At 41.3% G+C, this 23,806-nt stretch overlaps 1 protein-coding gene across 1 annotated transcript in view; it reads right to left on the bottom strand.

Annotated features, from left to right (window-relative positions):
• Positions 1 to 22,005: 22,005 nt before the first annotated feature.
• The window catches only part of SNX20 (sorting nexin 20), an 11,805-nt gene continuing 10,004 nt past the window's right edge, over positions 22,006 to 23,806 (bottom strand). The window contains exons 3-4 of the mRNA XM_026652766.2: positions 22,788 to 22,804; positions 22,006 to 22,736 (exon numbers count right to left, since the gene is read on the bottom strand). Coding sequence (XP_026508551.1) covers positions 22,068 to 22,736; positions 22,788 to 22,804 — 686 coding nt within the window. The 3' untranslated portion in view covers positions 22,006 to 22,067. The remainder of the gene's footprint in view (positions 22,737 to 22,787; positions 22,805 to 23,806) is intronic.

Genomic DNA, 23,806 nt, shown 5'->3' with positions numbered 1-23,806 from the left:
GGGAAGAGTTGCTGTCTGATCCCGCCAAGAAAAACCTGTGTGTATCTGTTATTTATGCTTTTAATGAAGTCTCACAGTTACTATCCGTGTAACCATTTTACAAGGAGAACATACCCTTGAGAATTTGTTCTGTTGTGGCCTCAGAGGCATGGGCTAATGGTGTTAATTGGTGCTTCTGCCCAGTGAAGCTAAGGGCCATAGACATTGCCTCCGCTGTGTGTCTGTTCATGGAGAGCTACGCTCCCCTAGCCTACTTGCCCAGTTTAATACCTTCTCTCAACCTGCCTGGAAAAATCAATGAGTTTCCAGTATTTGAGATTCTGTAGAAGCTTCCTCTTTACAATTAGTATAAAGGAGAAATAGCCCCAGGAGAAAGATCAGCTTCTTTTGTTCAGGCATCCGCGTTACTCTCCCCTTAATGAACAGAGTCAGGAGCAGCAGCAGCAGCAGCAAAGGCATTTCTTCAAGATGAGTCCCACATTACCACAGAGTCATATCTCCTTCTGCAGTGGCCACCCCTCAGCCAGGCGGTTCTGCCGGCAGACTTAAGAGAGCTGTTGCTGAAAAATGTTGTCAATGGGGATGACCGTGAGCAGGGCCGCCCAGAGGATTCAGGCGGCCTGGGGCAAAGCGGGAGAGCTGCGGCGCTTGTACTCACCCGGCAGCGGTCCGGGTCTTCGGCATTTCGGCGGCGGGGGGCCCTTCAGTCACTCCGCGGCTTCGGCAGCACTGAAGGGGCCCGGACCGCCGCCAGTCCAGGGCTCGTGGGGCCCCTGTGGGGCCTGGGGCAAATTGCCCCACTTGCCCCCCCCCCCTCTGGGCGGCCCTGACTGTGAGATCAGCAAAGCATTAGGAAGAACCAGGGGTTGAAGCGCAGGTTGTCCACAGAAAGCATGATGTTGCTACGACCTTTTCAGACATCAATTCAGCTGCAAAACGAAGTGCATACTGCTATCAAGGGCATTAGTGATGGGAGGAGCAGGAAGGTGGGGATGAGGCGAGGTAACAAAAAGTTCTGTCTAGGAGGAGCTGAACGCATTGTTAGATTTTTCCCCCCCCCAGATTGTCCTTGTCAAGGTGGATTCCCCACTCTGGCACTTCGAGTGCAGAAGGTGGGGGCCCGCAAGGACTCTACCTGCCACTCCAGGCTTGTATTAAACTCCCAAGGTTATAGCTTTTCTCTGACCTTGGATTGGTAGATGCTGCCACCAACCAAGTGCAGAAAGAGACCTTTGAGAGACCAGAAAGGCGCACTTGGGAATTCCTTCCTGTGGGGCACCCTCAAGCCCTTTCACCCCCTCCCCTCTGGGGAAGAGCTGACAAAGGAAAAAAAAAGAAATCAGCTGTTGCCACCAGCTAATCAAACAACATATGTACAAACCTCTTAAGACACAAAAATCCAATCCTGTTCTTAAAAAGGTAAATTTTATTTTTTTTAAGAAAAAGGAAAAAAAATACATTTGGGAACTCAGCTATTGCTAGATTTTAAAAGAGCAATTACAAAGATTAAGCACCAAGAATAGTTTTCTTGAGGTCCAGCTTAAAGGTTACAAGCAAAACAAAAGCACCGGGGTTAGCACAGAGGAATCCACAAGCCATAAAGAAATAAAAGGGATAAACCAAATCGCATCTTGCTAGACATTTCCTGATTACTTACATATCTGGGGTTTCAAATGAGTAGTTTCTAGGTATGATACTGATGATTTTTCATACCTGGTCCCAAGCTTCTTACAGCATTGCTGCTCTGTCCCCCTCTTCCCGGGAGAACAAACAGACAGACAAAGGGGAAGTTTTTTCTCAATTTTAAAAAGTTCTACCCTCCCATTGGCTGTTTTGGTGCCTACTCACTTCCTTTCACCTATGCGTAGCAGTGAGACTTTTTAACCCTTTACAGGTAAAGCAAATAGAGAATAGCTACTAAGAGGGATTTTATAGCTAACTGGTTGGGTGGGTGTCCATAAAAGGGAGCTACCCCTCCCCCTCTTCATTTATCACAGTCCTTATGGAGAAAATGTTTGGAGCTAGTCTTGTTCAACTAAAATTACCTGTTTATGGGACGCCAGTTTCATCATTTTTAAAAGGGAAAACACATTATGTAAGTAGGGGACATATATTGGGTGAGACTTCAAGATGAACCAAGGTAACATCTAGCCCTGGGAGTAGTCTCTAACTAGCATCTGCCACGCTGCCTCCTCCAGCTCAGCATATTATGTCCCTAAACCATTCCCTTATTTTCATTCAGCTATTGCTTCAGTTAGAGAGAGCGAGAGAGAACTAGATATTTCCACCTGATGATGGTGTTATTCTTTAGAATCTCCCTTATAAATCCTCTCCTTTGTGCATAACTACTCTCTTCGAGTAGGACTTTGGGGTAAAATGTTGATAACTTTTCAGATGAGCAACCAGGGTTGGCAACCTTTCTTCTTTGCCTTCCCCCATGCTTCTAAGCTGTGTCAAGACCTCAGATTTAATGCAGGGAGCAACCTGGCAAGCAAAAACACAGAGAAGATGGTTGCAAAGCAAGCCAGAAACAGCAAACTAGACAAGTCGTTCTTTCAGAAAGCCAGTTGCCCCCCTTAGCCCTGAGATTAAAACCTAGTCATCTATTTAGGAGCTGATCTCAGTACACTCACACCTTAGGCTTGATTGGATTTATCCCTGGCACACCCACCTCATCCCAAGGTGAGTGACCAGGGGGACATCAGCGATTTAGGGCCCAGTCTAGGGATGTGTTGATTGCTTTCAGTTCTTGTTGCTTTGGGTCCAATCCAGGGATGTGTTGATTCTTTCAATTCAGTTCTTGCAGGTTCGGGGCCTTACTTCTTAAACTAAGAAAGATTTATATTAATGACTTGATCCTGGGGCTTTTACTCATGCAAAATACGCACTAAAGTCAATGACAGTTTACCTTTTGCAGATCCTGAAAAGGTAACATATGGTGTCCAGCTACGCAACAGAGAAGTGCAAAGGTCTAATGCAGGATCTAGGTTCAAGTTTTAGCACTGCTGTTTCATACATACTTGGCTAAATACATTTCAGCATCTGTAACATGGGGTGGGGGTGGAGAAACAGAAGGTGAATAATATTACACAAAGCAACGAAACTCTTAACATCTTCCTTAGACGGTCTCGCTAGACTGCTATTTGGGAGTTTACCTAGATGCAGTTTCTTGATAGAAGTATTTTCTACTGACTATTATCCTGTTTTTTGTTTCTTTTGTAAAAGTCCCTCCCCCTGCCATTGCCTTTGTGCCTAGTATTTTTCCATACTTTATTTCCTAAAAGACTAGCAGGTTTGACGATGCATTGTGATTTCTTTTCTACGGGGCTTTATGAAGGAAGCTGGAGGCAGTTCTCATTAGTCTCACTGACATCTTTTATCACTTATCAGAGGAACAAGCAAACGGAGAGCAATTCCTTTGATCATGGCAAAAGTAGAAAGAGTATTAAAAACCCTATGAAGATTTGCTAAGTAGAAAGTGGAAAAGGCAGTCTGTGGCATGTTTCAAAGAAGTAACATGATTTAAAGTTGCCAGATTTGCTTGTATGTATTAAAGAATTGTTAATGATGCTACATTCTACATGCATCCTTAGATATATTTTTTTTAAACAGGCAAAGAAGCTCTTAGGTAGAAAGGATGGATTAGATCAATTGGAAAATATCTTTCAAAGGTGAGCTGTGTCGGAGAGGAATTCTGTGAGGCAGTGAAAATTGTTGAAAATAAAAATAAGGTTGTAGCAGTGGCACAATGGATTGGGGGAAAGTGGCTCTCATGGGAGAATGTTCAAGAATCTGTTAGGGAGGCATGTGGTGTTGGTGGTAGTTATTGGATGTTAGTGGAAAATTGTTGATAGAAATTTGAAAGCTTGTAGTTTTCCATGTCTGGCACCCTGCCCCATTGACTGCCCATTCTGACCTTAAAGTGCCATTTCTTCTTCCCTGTTTAGGAAGATAAGAGTTGTCTCACTGGATCAGACCACAGGTTCACCTGACATGCTGCCTGCAGAGCTGGCATCTCGTCATATACCTTGCCAGAATGTGCAATACAGGCGTGACCCCTGCAAAAGGCAGGAGAATAAAGGGGACATATCTCCTCCTCCGCAGCTTTCTGAGCATCCTGTCACCTTCAGTATAGCTGCACACGTCTCCATTTTTAGTCTTGCCCCTCACCTGTGCTTTTGAGTGGCAGCCTCTTTGTGTAATGCTTACAAAAATCCCTTCCTGGCCAGGGGATCACCTTGCACCCTGAAGCATGAGGTTTCATTCCTTTTATCTCAGTTTGCATAGCTACAAAGGCCGTAATTATGCAGGTATTTTCTTACAACGCAGACACCGTGCCAGCCTAATCCCTGCAGTATTCTTTACTACTGTAGCTAATTTTAAACTGTGTTGAATTTGATTCAGCTGCTGTGCAATGAAGTGCATTTCTATAACACCTTTTATGCAAGTATCCCCAGAGCACTTTCTGATCAAGCTAAAATTAGCACTGAACTACAAACAAATTCCTAAAAGAGTCATTTGAAAAAAATGCTAAATATGGGCTATTAATGCATGTGTCTAGTTAGAAGTTATAACAGGCAGAGGGCCAAGTACTGCTCTGTTATGTTGGAGTAACCGACAGGAGAGTCTGAGCTGGTTGGCCCTTACTCGAACAGACTTTGAGCTTGAACCTATTGTAATGGCAAGGAGCTGCTATGAATTAATCTAAGACTACTGATATGTAATAATGAGCAAGATGAGGTCAAGTTACAGTACAATTATGGTGGGTTATTGGAATGTCTTGTATTATGAATGTACTGGGTGACACACTTTACATGTGTAGATCATGTATTCAACTGGCTTCCACAATGCCAGAATGACCCAGTGGATGAGCTACAGTCTCAGCATATTGGGAAGGGCAGAATCATGTGTTATCATTGTGACTCTGACAGGCCAGGTGCCAGTTCATGCCAAGGCCCCTAAGCCTCAATGAACACTGACAAATGCATAGCTGAAAATCAGTCTGGCTCACCTATGTGTTCTCATTGTTAAAATGGATGTTACGTTTATAAGAATGTGCTTAGTGTTTGGACTTTTTTAACTGCTTGTGAGTTGCTGCGTGCATCAATCTCACTTATAATATCTGCATCCCAGGTTATAAGGTAATAGCTAAGTGTTTGCTATGAAACTGGATATAGTCAGGAAGTGTGAACTGCTAGTTTACCACAAGAGGTGTCATCTCCTGCTCAACAAAAGAAGGCCTATAGACACCAAACCAACCATTGTGGAACATCAGTGGACAAGACTTTGTTGATTGCTGCCCCTACACCTATGAAGCGGGGATGTACACAAACTCTTGTCCCATCATAGTTTGAACTTCGGGGGAAGGGAATAAAAATCCCTGACCAGAAGGAACTGTATCACTATACTGTTGGGAATTTGGAGAGGGCAATATTTCTAAACATAAGCAAGGGATCCCCAAGCTGCTTCTCTGGGGTTAGCTCTTAAGGACATAGAACTTGCACACATTACAGCAGCTTCTGTTGCTTTTTGGAACCTAAGTCTAAACTGATTTGTATGTGTTTACCTGCATTAACTTTGTAAATAACCTATTTCTTTTTCCTAGTTAATAAATCTTCAGTTAGCTTATTGCAGGATTGGCTACAAGTGTTTCCTTTGGTGAGAGAGCTAAGGTACAATTGACTGAAGTAAGTGACTGATCCTTTGGGACTGGGAGTAACCTGAATATTGTGATTTTTGGTGCAAGGGACCATCTATCACAAAGGCAGGCTTGCCTAAGTGGCAAGATAGCTGGAGCGCCCAAGGAGGCTGTCTGTGACTCCATGTTAAGGCTGTTATAATGCTTGAGGAGTTCACACTGGATACTTGGGTTGGCAAAATCTAATTATAGAACACACAACCAGTTTGGAGTTTGTGCCCTGGTTTGTAACTGTCTGCCCTGAGGTTAGCATCCACATTTGTGAACCACTCCAGACAGTGTGACAACTATGTATAGCCGGAACCACACGTTTATTTATTGTAAGTTTATACAAAACATAAAAAGACCTTTCTAAGGCTGTAAGTTTTTGTCAAATATTAAAGATACAAATGCAGCAGCTTTTCCAAAAACATAGTGACGTTAGACAGAACAGGCTCGAAGTCCAGAAGATGTAAGTCTGGACAATACATTTTAGCAGAATTCTTGTTAAAGTTCTTTAGTATGAAGAAAAATGTGAGTAGAACAAGAACAGAACAGAGACTACCTTGGCTGTAGCAGTGGGAAAAGTAAACTCTGGCAGAATTGTTTATTATAGTGCAAAAAAAACCCACAAAAAAACTGGCCATATATGTGTGTTACGTTACCTCCCAGGTTCTGGGTAGACTCTACTAGGGTCTGATCCAAAGCCTTTTGAGTTCAATGGAAAGACTCCTATTGACTTCAGTGGACTTTGGATTTGGCCTCTGATAAGCGGTGTTCCATGCTGCTAGACATAATTACAGGGCATTCATTCTTGCTGATTTATCAAATGAGTGAATGCAGAGAAGAATCAATGTACAGCAGTTATTCCGCGTTGTACAGTAGATATGTGTGGTTTTGCTGGCATGATGGTGATAATTCTCCCTTTAACATCTAATGTGGATGCTGAGCATTTGAAATGTGATTATTATTGAAGTGACTGGGCCCAAACCAAAAACTTGAAGAAATGGAGAATTACCTGGACCACAGTCTGGTCAACACATCCTGAAAATCAGCAGTGAACAGAGCTGGAAACCCAGTAAGATGTAAGTCAAGACGTAAGTCAAGATGCTGCTGTAATGGAACAATGCAACCAGCCTAACTCAGGTGATCATTGCTGGTGCTCACAAATACATTCTCTGCTATGGCCAAGCCTGGAGCCAGATGGAAACTTTTTTTCAGAGTAAATTTATTTTCCAGTGTGGTGCTGCAGCTGTTTTTACCACAACGTTATTGAGCATCTTCAGACGGGGCAGCATTAGGCATCATCTAAATAGACAACTGCCTAAGGGCACCATCTCTCACCGGAACGGTATTGGCCCTGATCATTCACCACCAGCACCATCCTGATCCACTTCTGGGACTGCAGCATTCCAGCATTCCACACCACCTCTTGTGATCTTGTCTCTGTTCACTGGTGTTCAGTGGGTGCCTTTGGTTTTAGGTGCTGTCCCAAATCCTCTGTATCTCCTGCAGCCAGTGCAAAGGTTTCTGGTACACCTTTGGGAATTAAAGGTAACCTGCAGCCCTGGGTGAGTTGTGAGCATTGGGGATCGAAGCAGTATTCTGCATCCTAAAGCATGAGCCTCTACTGCCTGAGCTAAAAGACTCAGCTCTGTTGGATAATGTTCTGGCAGGTTCATGAGCCTGGCCCAGGCACCACTAAAAGGGAATGGAGCCCCACACTGAGTGGGCGTGCATTACATAAAGATACCCTGGCACTGGCAGCAGAAATGGAGTGTCCTTTCAGAGGAAGACTTAACACTGAAGAGAAAGGCTCTGTTCTATTGTGTTATACCTATTGGTTAGGGTGACCATATGTCCCATTTTGGCTGGGACGGTCCCTTTTGTGAGCCCTGTCCCAGCCGTCCCGACTTCTTTGGCAAAAGTGGGCATTTGTCCCGTTTGCTCTTGCTGATTGATCAAGTTGGCAAGAGCACATGGGACAAATGCCCAGTTTTGTCAAAAAAGTGGGGTGCGGTGCAGAACAACATGTGGCGGGCGAGCGGAGATGCCAGCCCAGTGCAGGGAGGAGGCTGGGCTGAAGGAGGGTGTGGGAGAAGAGTTCTTGTGTGTGTGTGCGTGTGCGCGCACGTGTGTGTGTGTGTGTGTGTGGCAGGGGGCGGCAGGGTTCCAGTGACAGCCTCGAACGGGGGGCCAGCTGGGTTCGAGTGACCAGTGACAGCCTCGAACAGGGGACCGGCAGGGATTGAGTGACCAGCGACAGCCTCGACTGGGGGGCCAGCTGGGTTCAAGTGACCAGTGACAGTCTGGGGTGGGGGGGGGGAGTGCCTTGGGCAAGCAGCTGGGGCCAACCCTGCAGTGGGGGGGCCTGGGGTGAGCAGCTGGGGCCAGCAGCTGGGGCCAGACCCATGGGGAGGGCCCTTGGGCCAGCCTGCTCAGTGTCCTGTTTTCCCTTTAGGAAATATGGTCACCCTACTTTTGGTACACTGGAAATCTAGATTTATTTTAAATGTTTTTTGAGTGACCATTTAAATATACTTCTGCACAGCTACACTATTGATTTAGGTTACAGAAAATGTATTGATTTCATAGCTATTTTCAGGACCAGTTCACACAAATTTGGGCCACTCTGTGTATCCACTTAATTGATGTGTCCAGTCACAAAGCCTAAGATCCAGTGTGTGAACTGTCCGAAGCTTCAATTCAATTGCTAAGGTGGAAAGAGAAGGGGGAGGCATTTACAAAATAGTGGGTGTAGAAGGTGGATGGGCTTGTGGACTGCGACTCAGGTGATCTGGGTTCAATTCCTATCTTTGCCACAGACTTTAGGTGACCTTGATCTAGTCACTTAATGTCTCAGTTCCCAATCTTCTGCTTATATATGGTATTCATTTCTCCCTCGTCTAATCTCTGCTCTATTTGTATCTTTATCCTCTTAGGATGGAGGATGGAGCTCAGATCCTGCTCAGCCTCTGACTGGAGGTGATGAGTGTTTAAAGGGCTGAGCGGATGACAGAGTGAATTTGAGAGTGCGCTGTCCTCCAAACGTGAGTTGACACTCCTGCTTCTTGTACAACATGATAGATTTTAAATGGCCAATTCAATCAGTTCTGATTTAAATTTCCTTGCAATAAGAACCAATCATGATTTAAAATAAGCCGTGAAGACACAATACAAATCAACATGCTGGTTTTGGTTCCTGAGAGGGACAGTCAAATGGAAACACAGGATCCAATGAATCTGTGGTTAACTTGGAGCTGAAGTTATTCGGTTAGGTTCACAGTTGTGCAGGAATATATAAATTACACCATTGTTTTATGTTTAGCTACTGCCCCCCTTCCTCCCTTGGCGTAACGAAAGTCTAAATAAACAAGGTTTCAATCAGACTCTCTTCTTCCCATCTTTCTCTGGGTTATAGGCTCTTCTCTGAGGGTCTTTACCTGAATGTAAAGAAATGAAAAGGAGCTGGTGTCCACCCTCTCCCAGAAGCTCCTACCTTGGGTCCTGGAAAAGGAAGTAAGGAGCTGGCTTGGCGCTTGAGCCTTCTGTTTCCTTGCCCAAAGTGGCCTGTTCACTTCTTCCCAGAGTTCTTTGCTCTCTAGAACTGTGAACACTTCCCCTCCCTTGGGTTTCTTCTCTGACTATCCACTTCCCTGCCCCGAGGTTTCTTCTTTGGCTGTCCACTTTCTGTGTCAAGTATCGGGGGGGGAGGGGGAAAGAGGGGTAGCCGTGTTAGTCTGTATCCACAAAAACAACAAGGAGTCCGATGGCACCTTAAAGACTAACAGATTTATTTGGGCCTAAGCTTTCGTGGGTAAAAACCATCACTTCTTCAGATGCATGGAGTGAAAGTTACAGATGCAGGCATTATATAATGAGACATGACGAGAAGGGAGTTACCTCACAAGTGGAGAACCAGTGTTGACAGGGCCAATTCGATCAGGGTGGATGTAGTCCACTCCCAATAATAGATGAGGAGGTGTCAATTCCAGGAGCGGCAAAGCTGCTTTTGTAATGAGCCAGCCACTCCCAGTCCCTATTCAAGCCCAAATTAATGGTGTAAATTTGCAAATGAATTTTAGTTCTGCAGTTTCTCTTTGAAGTCTGTTTCTGAAGTTTTTTTGTTCAAGAATAGTTACTTTTAAATCTGTTATAGAATGTCCAGGGAGATTGAAGTGTTCACCTACTGGCTTTTGTATGTTACCATTCCTGATGTCCGATTTGTGTCCATTTATTCTTTTACGTAGAGACTGTCCGGTTTGGCTAATGTACATGGCAGAGGGGCATTGCTGGCACATGATGGCATATATAACATTAGTAGACATGCAGGTGAATGAGCCCTTGATGGTGTGGCTCATGTGGTTGGGTCCTCTGATGGTGTCGCTAGAGTAGATATGGGGACAGAGTAGGCAGCGAGGTTTGCTACAGGGATTGGTTACTGGGTTGGTGTGTAGTTGCTGGTGAGTATTTGGTTCAGGTTGGGGGGTTGTCTGTAAGCGAGGGCTGGCTGGCCTGCCTCCCAAGGTCTGTGAGAGTGAGGGATCGTTTTCCAGGATAGGTTGTAGATCATTGATAATGCGCTGGAGAGGTTTTAGCTGGGGGCTGTACGTGATGGCCAGCGGTGTTCTGTTATTTTCCTTGTTGGGCCTGTCCTGTAGTAGGTGATTTCTGGGTACCCGTCTCGCTCTGTCAGTCTGTTTCCTCACTTCCCCAGGTGGGTATTGTAATTTTAAGAATGCTTGATAAATATCTTGTAGGTGTTTGTCTCTGTCTGAGGGATTGGAGCAAATTCGGTTGTATCTTAGGGCTTGGCTGTAGACAATGGATCATGTGATGTGTCCTGGATGGAAGCTGGAGGCATGTAGGTAAGTGTAGCGGTCAGTAGGTTTCCAGTATAGGGTGGTGTTTATGTGACCATCACTTATTTGCACTGTAGTGTTCAGGAAGTTGATCTCTTGTGTGGACTGGTCAGGCTGAGGTTGATGGTGGAGTGGAAATTGTTGAAATCCAGGTGGAATTCTTCAAGGGCCTCCTTTCCGTGGGTCCATATGATGAAGATGTCATCAATGTAGCGCAAGTAGAGGAGGGGCGCTAGGGGACGAGAGCTGAGGAAGCGTTGTTCTAAGTCAGCCACTTTCTGTGTGTCCTTTTTAAGTCATCACAACCAAGTTTCATGGCAGGCCTTCTAATCTCCTCGGCACCAGAGCCCTTTGCCACGGTTCATGCAGACGTAAATCCTGGATTAATCTGGCCTGAGATTTGTAAAGAGCTTTGAACATGTAAGGCCCTATAAAAAGTGCTGTATATGAATTCACAGAAGTCCCTCCTGAGCTGCTGTTCCTGGAGGTGAGGTACAGTGACAATCACAGTCAAACCTGCCTCCAGTTTTCTGAGATTACATCTGTCTTTTCAGGATTGCAGGAAGAAATTGCATAGGAAGGAGGAGGAGACCCCCTTCAAAGATTTCACCTCCCAAGGGACTTCTTTCAAAGACTCTGGCATCGTCTTCATGCTTTTTTCCCCTGCTTCTGGACTGTCCCGTCTCCTCACGCTGACTCCTAAGCACTTTTGAAAGCTGGCAGCCTCAACTGAAACCTCTCTTTGAAAAAAAAAAAAAAAAAGAATCTTGATGCAGGGGGATGCTTTCAAACTTTGTCTGCAGCCAAGACGCAGGGGGGGAAAGGAAGCAGCATCAAAAACTAGGCCATTCCAGTAACTCACTGAAATCACAAGCACAATGCATGAAAAGCTCGGCCCACTGCACCTAAACCTACACAATTTGACATTTTTCAGTGGCTGTGCCAGGAACATCTATGGTGTCTGGTTACTTAAAGCAAGGGAGAAAGAGGTGGGTGGTGAATCTAATCAGTCTTGCCCAGATTTGAGGTCTCTTCCTTTTCAGCATAAGTAACAATGGGAAAAAGCTGAAATTATAGACAGTGCAATCCAAATTCCCTTTACCTGAAAATCCTTGTTATCTGAATCCCCCATGGGTGCCCCATGTAGTCCTACGATAGTTAATAGCACTTCCATTTATCTGAAAGTTTCAGATATCCCCCAGGCCATTTGGATAAATGAGAGTGTATTATGTGTGTATAGATAATTGAATAGAATTTAAAAAAATATTCTATAGTAACAAAAACCAGAACTTGATCAGAACCCAGGGTCAAAACTGAGAATGTTGACTAGCTAAAATGGAACCAATAAATGAAGAGTCTTTTCACTTCCCCTAGCACTGTTCAGAATGCATTATGGGTTCATTTTGTTTTACTCCCCTCCCCCCATTATTTGATAGTTCTTTTAACAGTTGCGAGTTTTACTCGGTTCCTTTTGATCAGAAGGAAAAGGTACTGTAAGAACTGAGACACTGCAGTGACTCTGTCTTTGAACTCACCAGGTCTAAAAGCCTGCAAGAATATTTTCTCTTTCAGCTTTCTACTCTGCTCATATAGCTGCCTGATAAAGAGATGTTAAATTGTCCTTAAGGACAACTAGAAAGGTAGGAACTATGCTCTAAAACTCATGCAATTTATTTTTTTTTAATTTTAAGTGTATTAAAAATTTAAATGTTAGACTTTTCTAAGTAGAAATTCTTCTTTTCAAACATTTTCATCCTTTTGTTGTTTAAAAAAGTTTTTCTCATTCATTTTATATGGTGCAAGTTTCCAGGTATGTGTTCTTGCAAATGCTGCAGCTCCATCTAGTGGTATAGTTGCTAGTTGTCAGGGCAAAGACAAACCTCTTTGAAACAGTGAATATTAAGAAAAGGATAAGGATTTAACCTTCTACGTTTTCAGTGAAATCCTTCAGAATTTACTTCAAATAATCAACGCAGTGTGAGCTATTATCGGTCAAAATTCATACACAGTTTTAGAATATAGCAACATTTGATTTTTTTTTTTTTTTTTTTTTTTTAGAGATACCAGTGTATGAAACACAACCCAAAGTGGGTCCTTTAGTATTTTCATTGTCTAAACAATAGATTTATAGGTACTTGTCTATTTGTAATGTATGAAACTAGTACATTTAAAAATGTGTGTGTATATGTGTGTGTGTGTGTGTGTATATATATATATATATATATATATAAAAATAAAAAAAATCTATGTCTATAAAATTTGACACACCTTATAGTTCTTTTCATCTGAGGATCTTAAGGTGCTTAGCAAATATTTATTAAGTTTCATGATATCTTATACCTACATCTCATATCTATCTACTCTATCTAGACATTTTAAAAATAAGTGTCTTGTGCATGTATTTATAGACAAAGTAGGCCTGATTTTGCTCTCACACTGTAATTTAATTAATTTCATTTGAGTTACTCCTAATTTACACTGGTATGAGATCTGAATCAGTAGTCTGTGTGCAGTATATGTAATAGGATCTTAATTAAACAGGTCTGTCTTTTAGGGTTCTCTCCTCATCCAAACAGGAGCTGAGATTCAGTATTTTACACCATTACAACTGATGTATCATTTTTCAACACATCTTGTCCCTGTCTTTGATCTTATCAGAAAATAAACATTCTTGACTTGATTTGCTGAGCTGCTGCTGGGCCCAAGGTCTTTCTAAATTCCAGCTGATGTCCTGAAATTGAATTTTGTGCTGCCTGTGCAAATCTGTTGAAATTCAGTGAAAGTATATTTAATACTTATTAAGCTACAAGGAAGCAGATATTCTCCTTTAGTGATGCAGCAGATAGCAAGAGTTAATAATAAGTATGTGATAAGGAAGATCACAGGATTTCCTGTAAACAAGATGCTGCGTTGCACAGGGAGCATCCTGTCTGCATATGTCTCATAAGTGCCTAGGCATCCTCATGGGCTTCTCTAGTTATTTTAGTAAGTTGTGTAAACAGTATTATCTACTTAATGCCCTCAGATGATCTAATAATTGATATGGAAATGGGCCAAAGCTCAATAGATTGTATGCAATTCTCCATGGACTTCTGAGGATGGTCTGCCCAGATTTTATTTAAAATTTTCTCTAGTTTGTGTGTATTTGTGCAGTCTGCGGTTTGCTAGACATGCCAGACAGATGTTGGTTGGACGATCTTTTTTTTTTTTTAATATACGATTTTTAACATGTTCTTGCTCTGTACTTGGCTTGACAGTTTTTATAGGTATGTCAAAGAAAAGAGAGGAGCCACCAATAACATCAAACAGTGAAAAGAGTAAAATCACACTGGAAGGGTCAAATCCATCATGCAGCACATACCTGCATTACATGTTAAGAAAAGCTGTTATTGCAAATAGTCACATTACTCTTCAGTGTTGAACTGATACCTACAGGAGTGGTGCAAGGAACACCACCACTCTAACATGAGTTGTTTAGAGTTTTTTGCAAAGATATTTTGTCTATTTTTTTTGTGCGTGTGGAAAATGTTAGATTTTCTGAAAATTTTTGACCAGTTGTATTTCTAAATGTATTTCTGATACTTGATTTTCTCTCTAGTCTATTTGTAATTGGAGGATAGTCATAATAATTCTCCCTGAACAGTTTTTTATTTCTTCACATTTATTAATTTAAATTTACTCAACTTCCCCTCCCCCCTTTTATAGATTTATCACAAGCAGTTGGCTGCAAGTATTTGATATGAGCAAAATTTGAGCTGTATTGGTTAGTGTGATTGATCACAAAAGAGGTGTATTTGCAAGCTGGAATAATTAGGCCACTCACCATTTGGGAAACATTGATTTGGGGCACCTTGAAAAATACCTAAACATAAGGATGTTTTTGTTGAGTGGTGATAATACATAACTTGTATGTGTGGGAGGTAGTGTTGCACAGTGGTTACAGCACTTGATTGTGACTCAAGAAACTTACTTTCTATTCTTGGGCCTTCCTTTGGCCTAGTGGCTGATATTGGGCACATAACTTCACCTCCTCATTATCCCCATCTGCAAAATGGGGATAATGATACTGATCGCCTTTGTTAAGTGCTTTTGAGATCTATGGATGAAAAGTGCTATATAGATCTCAGATAGGTTTCTGAAGTTGATGGGCAAGGATTCATTGGTAATGATTCATATCAACACTAGTGACATTGCATCATGGGATAGCTTGCAGATAATAGATGACTTCAGGGAGCTCAGAAATGTCTAAGTGCTCTTCTCCGAGATCCTTCCTGTTCCATGAGTGAAGGAAAACAGAAGGGAAAAGATTCTGGAAGCGAATCGCTGGCTAGGTAAGTTGTGTAGGGTTTTGGGGTTTTGGAACATTGGTCCACCTTCTAGGGAGAGGGGGCTGTATAATTAGAACCAATTCTCCCCATGCCAGGCTGGCTAGAGTAGTCAGAAGGATGTTAAGCTAATAACAAGAAGGGAAGGTAAAAAGAGGGAAGTTGTGAACACTCATTTGGCCCCAAATCAAGATGTTGAGAACAAAATTAATTTAGAAACCAAAGGAGATGAAAAGAAGAAATTGCTTAATTGTCTATACACCAATGCTAGGAGCCTGAGTAACAAACAAACAGAGCTAGGATTGCTAATTCATGAGCATAAACTCAATCTATTTGGTTTTACTGAAACCCAGTTGGATCATTCTCATGATTGGAATTTTAAAATCAATGGTTATAACCTATCCACAAAGGACTTCAGGGGGGCAGGGATAGCTCAGTGGTTTGCGCATTGGCCTGCTACACTCAGGGTTGTGAGTTCAATCCTTGAAGGGGCCACTTAGGGATTTGGGGCAAAATCAGTACTTGGTCCTGCTAGTGAAGGCAGGGGGCTGGACTCAATGACCTTTCAGGGTCCCTTCCAGTTCTATGAGATAGGTATATCTCCAGATAAAGACTAAGTGGGCAATTCTCTAAAGGGAGAGTGAGTAGCACTCTGTCAAAAATGGCATTACCTTTTCAGAGTCACTGATAACTCAGACAAAAATGATCTTGAATGCTTATGGTGAAACACAAGATGTTAGTTAGTGTCTGCTACAGACCTCCAAATCACACTAGGGAACAGGATGACCAACTCCTTATGTACCAATCTATAATGGGTAGGGAAAAAGCTGCATAATCATGGGGAACTCTAATTTGAGTGACCTTTGCTGGAGGTCTCATACTTTGGTACTAAAACATCCTTGGAATTTCTAAATATTCTAGATAATTTCCTAATTCAAAAAGTGTTGCATCCAACATGTGGGAATTGTGTCAAGATGAGGTGTAACACAGACAAAGAAGAACTGATCACAGAACTAAAAATTAATGGTAGCTTAGGTACAAATGATTATAACTTCGTTGCACTTGTAAATGCTTATAAATGTGCAAACAGAATAAAGTCCAAATCACATATTTTCACAAAGCTGAAAACAACTATGAACCAAATCAACTGTGAGGAAGAATTTAATCAAAAAAATATGAATGAAAATTGGGAATTGCTTAAGAACACTTTATCAAAAGCCCCAAAAGTCATGATTGATTTAGAGGAGAAGTAAAGGCAGCTATTAAAATTTTAAAAATAATATATAACAAATGGAACAAAGGGGAAGTTTGTACTAATGAATATGAATCAGAAGCTAGGAATTGCAGAAAATTGACAAGGGAAGGAAATGGACACAAGAAAATCTGTGGCCAGTAGAACAGAGGAAAACAAAGTTTTTTTAAGTATACTAGGAACAAAAAACTTCCTGACAATGTTACTGGTCCATTACCAGATGGAAATGATAGAATTGTCAATACTAATGCAGAACAAGCAGACGTGTTCAATAACTATTTCTGTTCTGTAATTTGGAAAAACACATGATGTAGTTATCATATAATAACACTCTTTCCATTCCACTATCATCTTAGGAGGATGTTAAACAGCTGCTATTAGACAGACATTTTTAAATCAGCAATTCCGGATAACTTTCATCCAAGAGTTTTAAAAGAGTTGGTGAGGAAATTGCTGGACCATTAATGTTGATTTTTCAATAAGACTTGGAACACTGGGGAAGTTCCACAAGACTGGAAGTAGTTAATTTTTAAAATATTGGCACAAAAGGGTAAACAAGATGACCTAGGTAATTCTAGCCCGGTGAGTCTGACGTTGATCCTGAGAAAGATAATGGAGCAGCTGATGCAGGACTTAACTAATAAAGAATTAAAGGAGGGAAACATAATTAATGTCAATCAACATGGATTTATGGAAAATAGATCCTGTCAAACTAACTTGATATCTTTGTTTGATGAGATTACAAGTTTGGTTGATGAAGGTAATAGTGTTGATGTAATACACTTAGACTTCTGAGAGGTATTTGACTTGGTACTTACTGCATGACTTTTTAAAAAAAAAAATAGAATGATGTAAAATTAACATTAAATGAATTAAAAAACGACTAACTGATACATCTAAAAATGTAATTGTAAATGGGAAATCATCATCAAGTGGATGTGTTTCTTAAGGGGGTCCTGCAGGGATCTGTTCTTGGTCCTATATTGGAAGAAAACAAAAAATAATCACAGATAAAGTTTGCAGCTCACAGAAAAATTGGGGGGAGTGGTAAATAATGAAGAAGATAGGCCACTAATACACAGAGATTGTTAAACTGGGCACAAGAAAATAACGTGTTTTAATATGGCTAAATGTAAATGCCTACATCTAGGGACAAAGAATGTAGGCCATACTTACAGGATGGAGAACTCTATTCTGGGAAGCAGTGACTCTGAAAAAGATTTGGGGGAGAGGGTGAATAATCAGCTGAACATGAGCTCCCAGTGTGACACTGTGGCCAAAAGGACTAATGTGAGCATTGGCTGCATAAACAGGGGAATCTTGAGGAGGCAGAGAAGAAGAGAGGTTATTTTACCTCTCTATTTGGCACTGGTATGACCGTGCTGGAATACAGTCTCCAGTTCTGGTGTCAACAATTGAATAAGGATGTTGATAACTGGAGAGGTTCAGAGAAGAGTCATGAGAATGATTAAAGGATTTGAAAACCTGCCTTATAGTAATAGACTCGAGAAGCTCAATCTATTTAGCTTTACAAAGGAAAGGTAAAGGATGACTTGATTAGTCTGTAAGTATCTACATGAGGGAACAAATATTTGATAACAGGCTCTTCAAACTACCAGAGAACATGATCCAGTGCCTGGAAGTTGAAGCGACACTAATTCAGACTGGAAATAAGATGTACATTTTTAACAGTGGGGGTAGTTAACCATTGCAACAATTTACCAATATCATGGTGGATTCTCCATCACTGGCAATTTTTAAATCAAATGATTTAAAAAAAAAAAATCTCTTGGATTTTTTTTCAGGGAAGTTCTATAGTCTGTGTTTATACAAAGGGTCAGAATAGATGATCATAATAGTCCCATCTAGCCTTGGTATCTATGAACCTGGGAGTACATAGCATTGAAATTAGGAAGAGCTTATTTTGTATAGCCCTGATTCAGCATCAGGGAATAACCCCAGTCCAATGCCGTAAATAAATAGTTTGTAACTTTTGTAAGTGTAGAAACAGAGTAATGTCCAGTTCTAAAATAAGATGGTACTAGTAATAAATTATTAATCATACAATCAACAATAGGCTTCTAGACTGGTGACGTACTGCCTGCAAATATCTTTTTTTCCTGTTTAAGAAAATACTAAAAGAAGTGAAAAAGGCCTGTATAGGTTTCATCTATCTTCTCCTTAATGCTCATTTCTAGATTAAAGGTTGGAGTTATTTTATTGTATATTTTATAAGCTTTTATATAGCATTCATTGCCATAATATCTCTCAACCCATTAATGAGCTTAGCCTCATTTAAAAAAACCTATGAGATGAAATATTATTTTTCCATTTTTTTAACTGGTGGCACAGAGACACAGAGAGGTTTAGTGACTTGTGAAAAATTGCACATAAAGTGTGTAATAGAGCTGGAAATAGAATCCAGGTCTCCTGATTTCCCTCATCCAGTGCCCAAGCCACAATACTGTCCTTTCTTTTTCAAGTATTTCTTTTTTAACATCCATCTTGAACTTGTTAATAAGCATCTTCTGCTGTCCTCAGAGGTCTATAGTCTCAGCATTTCTGGAGAGGAAAGCTATTTGTATTTCTTTAGTTTGTGGGGAGTGTTTGGTTGGTTTGTTTGTGGCTACTGGAGGTGAGATCATAAACTGATCTGAAGCCTTTTATGGGCTCATAACTGACCCTGTGCCATTTGTGCACAGTTGGTTTTGCCGATTCATATGAGAAGCTCCTTGACTGGAAATGTCAAAGAAGCAGAAAATAAAATCAGCGCTTTAAATTAGACAGTTGATACATTCTCTCTGAATAGCACTCGAGATGAATGACTTCTGCTCTAGGGAATGATAAAAGTCCTGGCCAATCAGTTAGCACATAGGCAACATTAAAATGCCTTTCATGTAAAGCAGTTTGCAATGGGAGAACTACACAATGAACAGATTGCTCTTTCTTCTGCCTATGTCCTGAATTCAGTTAGTAATTAGCGCACAGTTTTTCCATAAGGCAGGGGAACTGGTGTCTCTTTTGTAAGACACTTGATGATGGATGGCCTGAGGCTAGGGCCAGGTCTAGACCAGAAACACTTTGCTCCTATTACAAGTATCAGCAAAGCATTCCTAGTGTGAATGCCATTTGCCAGTATAGCTTATTCCCTCCTTCTCCCCCCAGCCCCTAAGTGCAGGGGCTTCTGCCAGCATAGTTATCTTGGCCAGGGATCACACCCCTGACTGACATTGTTATGCTGGTAAAAGTTTGCAGTGTAGACCTGGCTTCTATCTGCATGATCAGCTGTGCCCTTTCAGAAGACGGAAGCTGTGGCATCACAACAGGGGTGTAGACAGAATGGGTGTTAATTGAGGTCTGTTATTTCCTTTCTCTAGCAGGACATTTTTTTTTTGTAATGTTCATTAATATCCAACATGTACTCCCACATATAGTCAATTGCCGGATTAGAGCCAGAAGGCTCCATTATGCTATGTAGACACATCCCCAAGTTATCTCTGGGGAAGGTCGGGTGAGAGGGGGGTAGAATTCCACCGGACTCTGGAATATTCTAATATGGGTCTCCCTCGGTCTCTCCTGTTGAAGCTGTTCCATTCTATGTACATAATTATGTATTGGGCCAGAGAGCCAGTGAGAGTGATTCTGTAGTCTAGTGGTTAGGGCATTCATCTGAGAGTGAAGGAACCCATCTTAAAATCCTTTTTCCCCATCAGGTAGAGCAGAGAATTGAGTGGGTGTTTCCAGCGTGCTGGGTGAGTTCCCTAATCACTGCCATACAGGTTGTAAGGGGAGAATCCACCTCCCTTTTGTGTGGAGTTAGGTGTGCTCTGATAACACCTGCCACAGCAGACCCAGCAAGGGAACGGCTTGAGGCTGGTGCAGGAGCTTGAGCATGAGATGACACTGAGGCATTGTGTGCATGCCCAGTAGCAGAAACGTAAGCGCCTGGAGGACTTTTATTGTGACAATGTAGGCACCTCCAAAGTTAGGTGGCAGCTGAGCATGGGGTTTTGAGGATCTCAGTTGTGCCTACGTTTTTTAATTTAGGCACCAAAGTGCTTTTGTGGATCTGAGCCTCAGTGTCTAGAACTCAATATTCAGAACTGCTGGGATTTGAACTCTTTATTGCTTGATTCCCCATTGTGTTCAGTGCAACAGACCACACCACGCCCACCCAAAATTGATCTACATGCTGTAAACATCCATGAACACATAGGAACTTCATGTATGCCATGATGATTCACAGAATGGTCACCATGTGGTTAAGGGAGACAGCAAGGATAGAGTTCAGTTCCTTCTGTTCCAAAAGCACAGGTCCCTCCCCAGAGGCTGCTCAAGATAATCTGCTACCCTAGGCAAAACTACAGTGTGCCACCCGCTCCTATCTGCTAGAACAGAGGTTCTCAACTCAGATGGGGGTGCATATCAGACTTTCTGGGGGTGGGGGAGTGCACGGGGAGCCTTCTGATAGTTTGGTGGTCATGACAGAGGGGTGGCCAGGCCAAATTTGTGTGAGTGCATTGTGCCCTTGCCACCCTAGACAGAATCTGCTTCCCTAGGCAGCTGCCTAGTTTGCCTATAGGTAGAACAGCCCCTATCCCTCCCAAAAGAATCTGTCAGCAGCATAGGTGCTATGAGACACAGCTGAACAGTTCCGAGTGTGTTCAGTACAGACCGGTGGTTCACCCTGTTCATCATAACATGAAGACCAATTGTTTACGTAAAAAAATAACAGCATTTGTACTGGGAAAATAAAGGAGTAGAGCGGTGGGGGAATGCTCTCCTTTTTACGTTTCCATCTATCCCAACCACTGTGCCACTTCCATTTGAGAAGCTTTCACAGAAATGCCAGGACCAGGGCGAGCTCAACATCTTCACCTGTATGTAGGGCTCCTGAAAGAATTAGCAATGTCATTTCAATGCCAGCGTTGTCATGTCAGTGTTAAGTCGTGACATTTCCCTAGGTCATACCAGGCTCTAAAATAAATGCATTATAACGTTAAACAAAATCCTAACCATGTGTATTGCAGCTAGATCAGAATTAAAGGCTACCATTGTATTAGCCAGATGTTCCCTCTACAGCATTCTTTTTTAGTTCCTTTTCATTAGGTGTATTTTGCATGGGGTATGAATTTTCCTCTCAAGTAAGAGCTCTGTTAAAAATTGCCAATAACAGGAATGTGGTTTCAATGCAAGTCATGAAATCATATCAGCTTTAAAAAGGAAATTAAAAGTAAACCCCATCCCCAGTGAAATGATGACCACTGGTAGCTGCTGCTCCCATTGAAGTAAATTGTAAACTATCCATTGACTTCAATGGGAGCATACCCCATGGTATTAAAAGTCAGAAAATGATTGGGAATTTCTGAGCAGTTTTTGACAATGCTTCGATCATAGTTACAGAAAAAAAATAAGAACTAATTTCTGATAGTGTGTCCTTTAAATAATAGGTCCTGAAAAATTCTTTTTAAAACATTTTCTCCTTCCTTCTTTGTTCATAGGGGTTTTTTTCAGTAACAAAGTCCATGATCCTGTACATATGTAAACACTTGCATAACTTTATTTATATGAGTGGTTCCATTTTAACTGACTATACAGATGAAACCGTGAAACTGGCTATAAACAAAGTACTGTCAAAAATAAACAAACTGAAAAAAGAGGTTCCCCCCCACAAATTACTTCCCATTTTAGTAAGCATAGGTGTTACTTTTAACTATGCAGTAAGTACAGCATTATCTTACAGAAATGGGATAGTGTCCCTTTTATATTTTATCATACTTTTTTAGATTGAAAACTATCAGAATTTTAACTTTTGCTGTCTGTATTTGTAAGCTGCATTCTCTATTCAGAACTGCTTTAAAAACATATTTTGAAGTCCATGTTCTTCAATGGGAGCATGATCACATGTTTTTGCTATTCAGTGAAATACGATCAGTGATCTTTTCTTGCACTCATTGTATATACTCTCGAACTGCAAGTTCTTTTAGGGTAAACATTTTTATTTGGTCTCTTTTTGCCTTGCTCTCTTCCAGTTTCTCTTGCAAGGATAGAAAGTCTTTGCCAAGTTCATATGCCAAAGTGATCATTGTCTCTAACAATGGAACATAATACCTGTGCCCACCATGCATCTGTAGGCGAAGTAAAGCCTTTTCTCCATATTCATAGGCACTTGCTGGGTTCTCCAGGTCTTTGTGACACACAACTACAGCACAGAGTGTAGGGACTATTAAAACAGGGCTGTGTTTGGTTAATTTTTCCTGCAGAGCGACGACTTGCACAAGTATTTCCAAAGCTTTGGTATACTGGCCTCCCCTCAGACAGCCATAAGCTTCCTCCATCTCTGGTCTTATTAAGAAGTCGATAAATTTTTTTGATCTCCGGACACATTTCATAGAATACAGAAATCCCAGATAGTCCCTGAAGGCTAATTTTCTCTCATTGATCATTTCCTCTGTGAAGTTTCCAGTTAGGTACTTTTTGGGAAAGGTCACATCTTCTATTTCTTCATTAAAGTCCTTCAAAAGATTTTTGTGCAGTTTTTCAAAATCTGAATATCGACGCTCAATTACAGTTTTGTTGCCATCAAAACTGCCTGTCTGGATGATGATGATTTTATACAACTGGCAGGAAAAAAAAAAAAGCAAGTAGCAAGAAATATTCAGTCTTGTTACATAAAACTGTAGTCTTGCTGAATGTTAACAAACATATTTTAAACTTTACTTTGGTTTTGTCTGCACTAGGATTTTGCCCTGATAGGACTGACACTGGGGCAGGTGTAAACGTAGACAAGGAAAGCCACAATTTGCACCAATGGAGTTTGTCCCTGCTTGAAAAAGCCTCCCCCTCATGCAAATTGCACCAATTTACATCTAATTGTGCTGATCTGCATTCTAGATGACCGTGTGCAGCACTGGTTCTGCTACATCAGTGACCGGCCATCAGTTGCTAGAATTAGAGTATATTCCCAATATAAACAAGGTCTTTGAGATAGGTGTCCATTGAGTCAGTAATTACTAACCACTACTGTTTCAGATTGTTGTGACTAATACTTAGTGTTTGCATGTAGTGCTTGCATATAGGCACCTTAGGGGCTTGATTTCAATAAGAAGGCACTCAGCACCTGGGTCCTTAATCTGGTAAATTAGCAAATTGCTTGTAAAAGTTTAGAAGGAGTGCTTTAAATAATTTATGGTTCATTCATGTAACTGTACTCCTTAATAACACATATGGTTACTACAAACAATCATCCATAGCAAACTGAATGGATTTCCCAGGACTAATATTGAATTTAATATATTTTTCATTGGTTATAACTGTTAGAAATATTTCTATCAGATATTTCTGGGGATTTCTGGGCATTATTAATGCTATGGAGGAGGAGGAGAGAGCTGGAGGGGACATTTGGTATATGCAAAAATGAGATGGAGGAACTTCAGAGAGATTTTTTTCTAAATCATTGTCCTATTATGCAAAACCTACCACTTTATATAAATACTGAAAAAGTGAATGCCACATTTCTAAAACAAACTGTTTGCTATCCAAGATCCTTCAGCAACCTCTAGCAGAAACACTTTTTATACAATAATTCACAATTTAACAGTACTCAAGAATAAATTTCTCTGAATTTTGCACTGACCTTGATAGCAAAATGAATTTAGTAAACATGACATTAAAAAAAAAAAAAAAAAAA

The sequence above is a fragment of the Terrapene carolina genome, unplaced genomic scaffold (genome assembly GCF_002925995.2).
Source record: "Terrapene carolina triunguis isolate 2854851 unplaced genomic scaffold, T_m_triunguis-2.0 Scaffold130, whole genome shotgun sequence".
Lineage (NCBI taxonomy): Eukaryota > Metazoa > Chordata > Testudines > Emydidae > Terrapene > Terrapene triunguis.
This window is presented reverse-complemented; position numbering and strand designations above follow the sequence as displayed.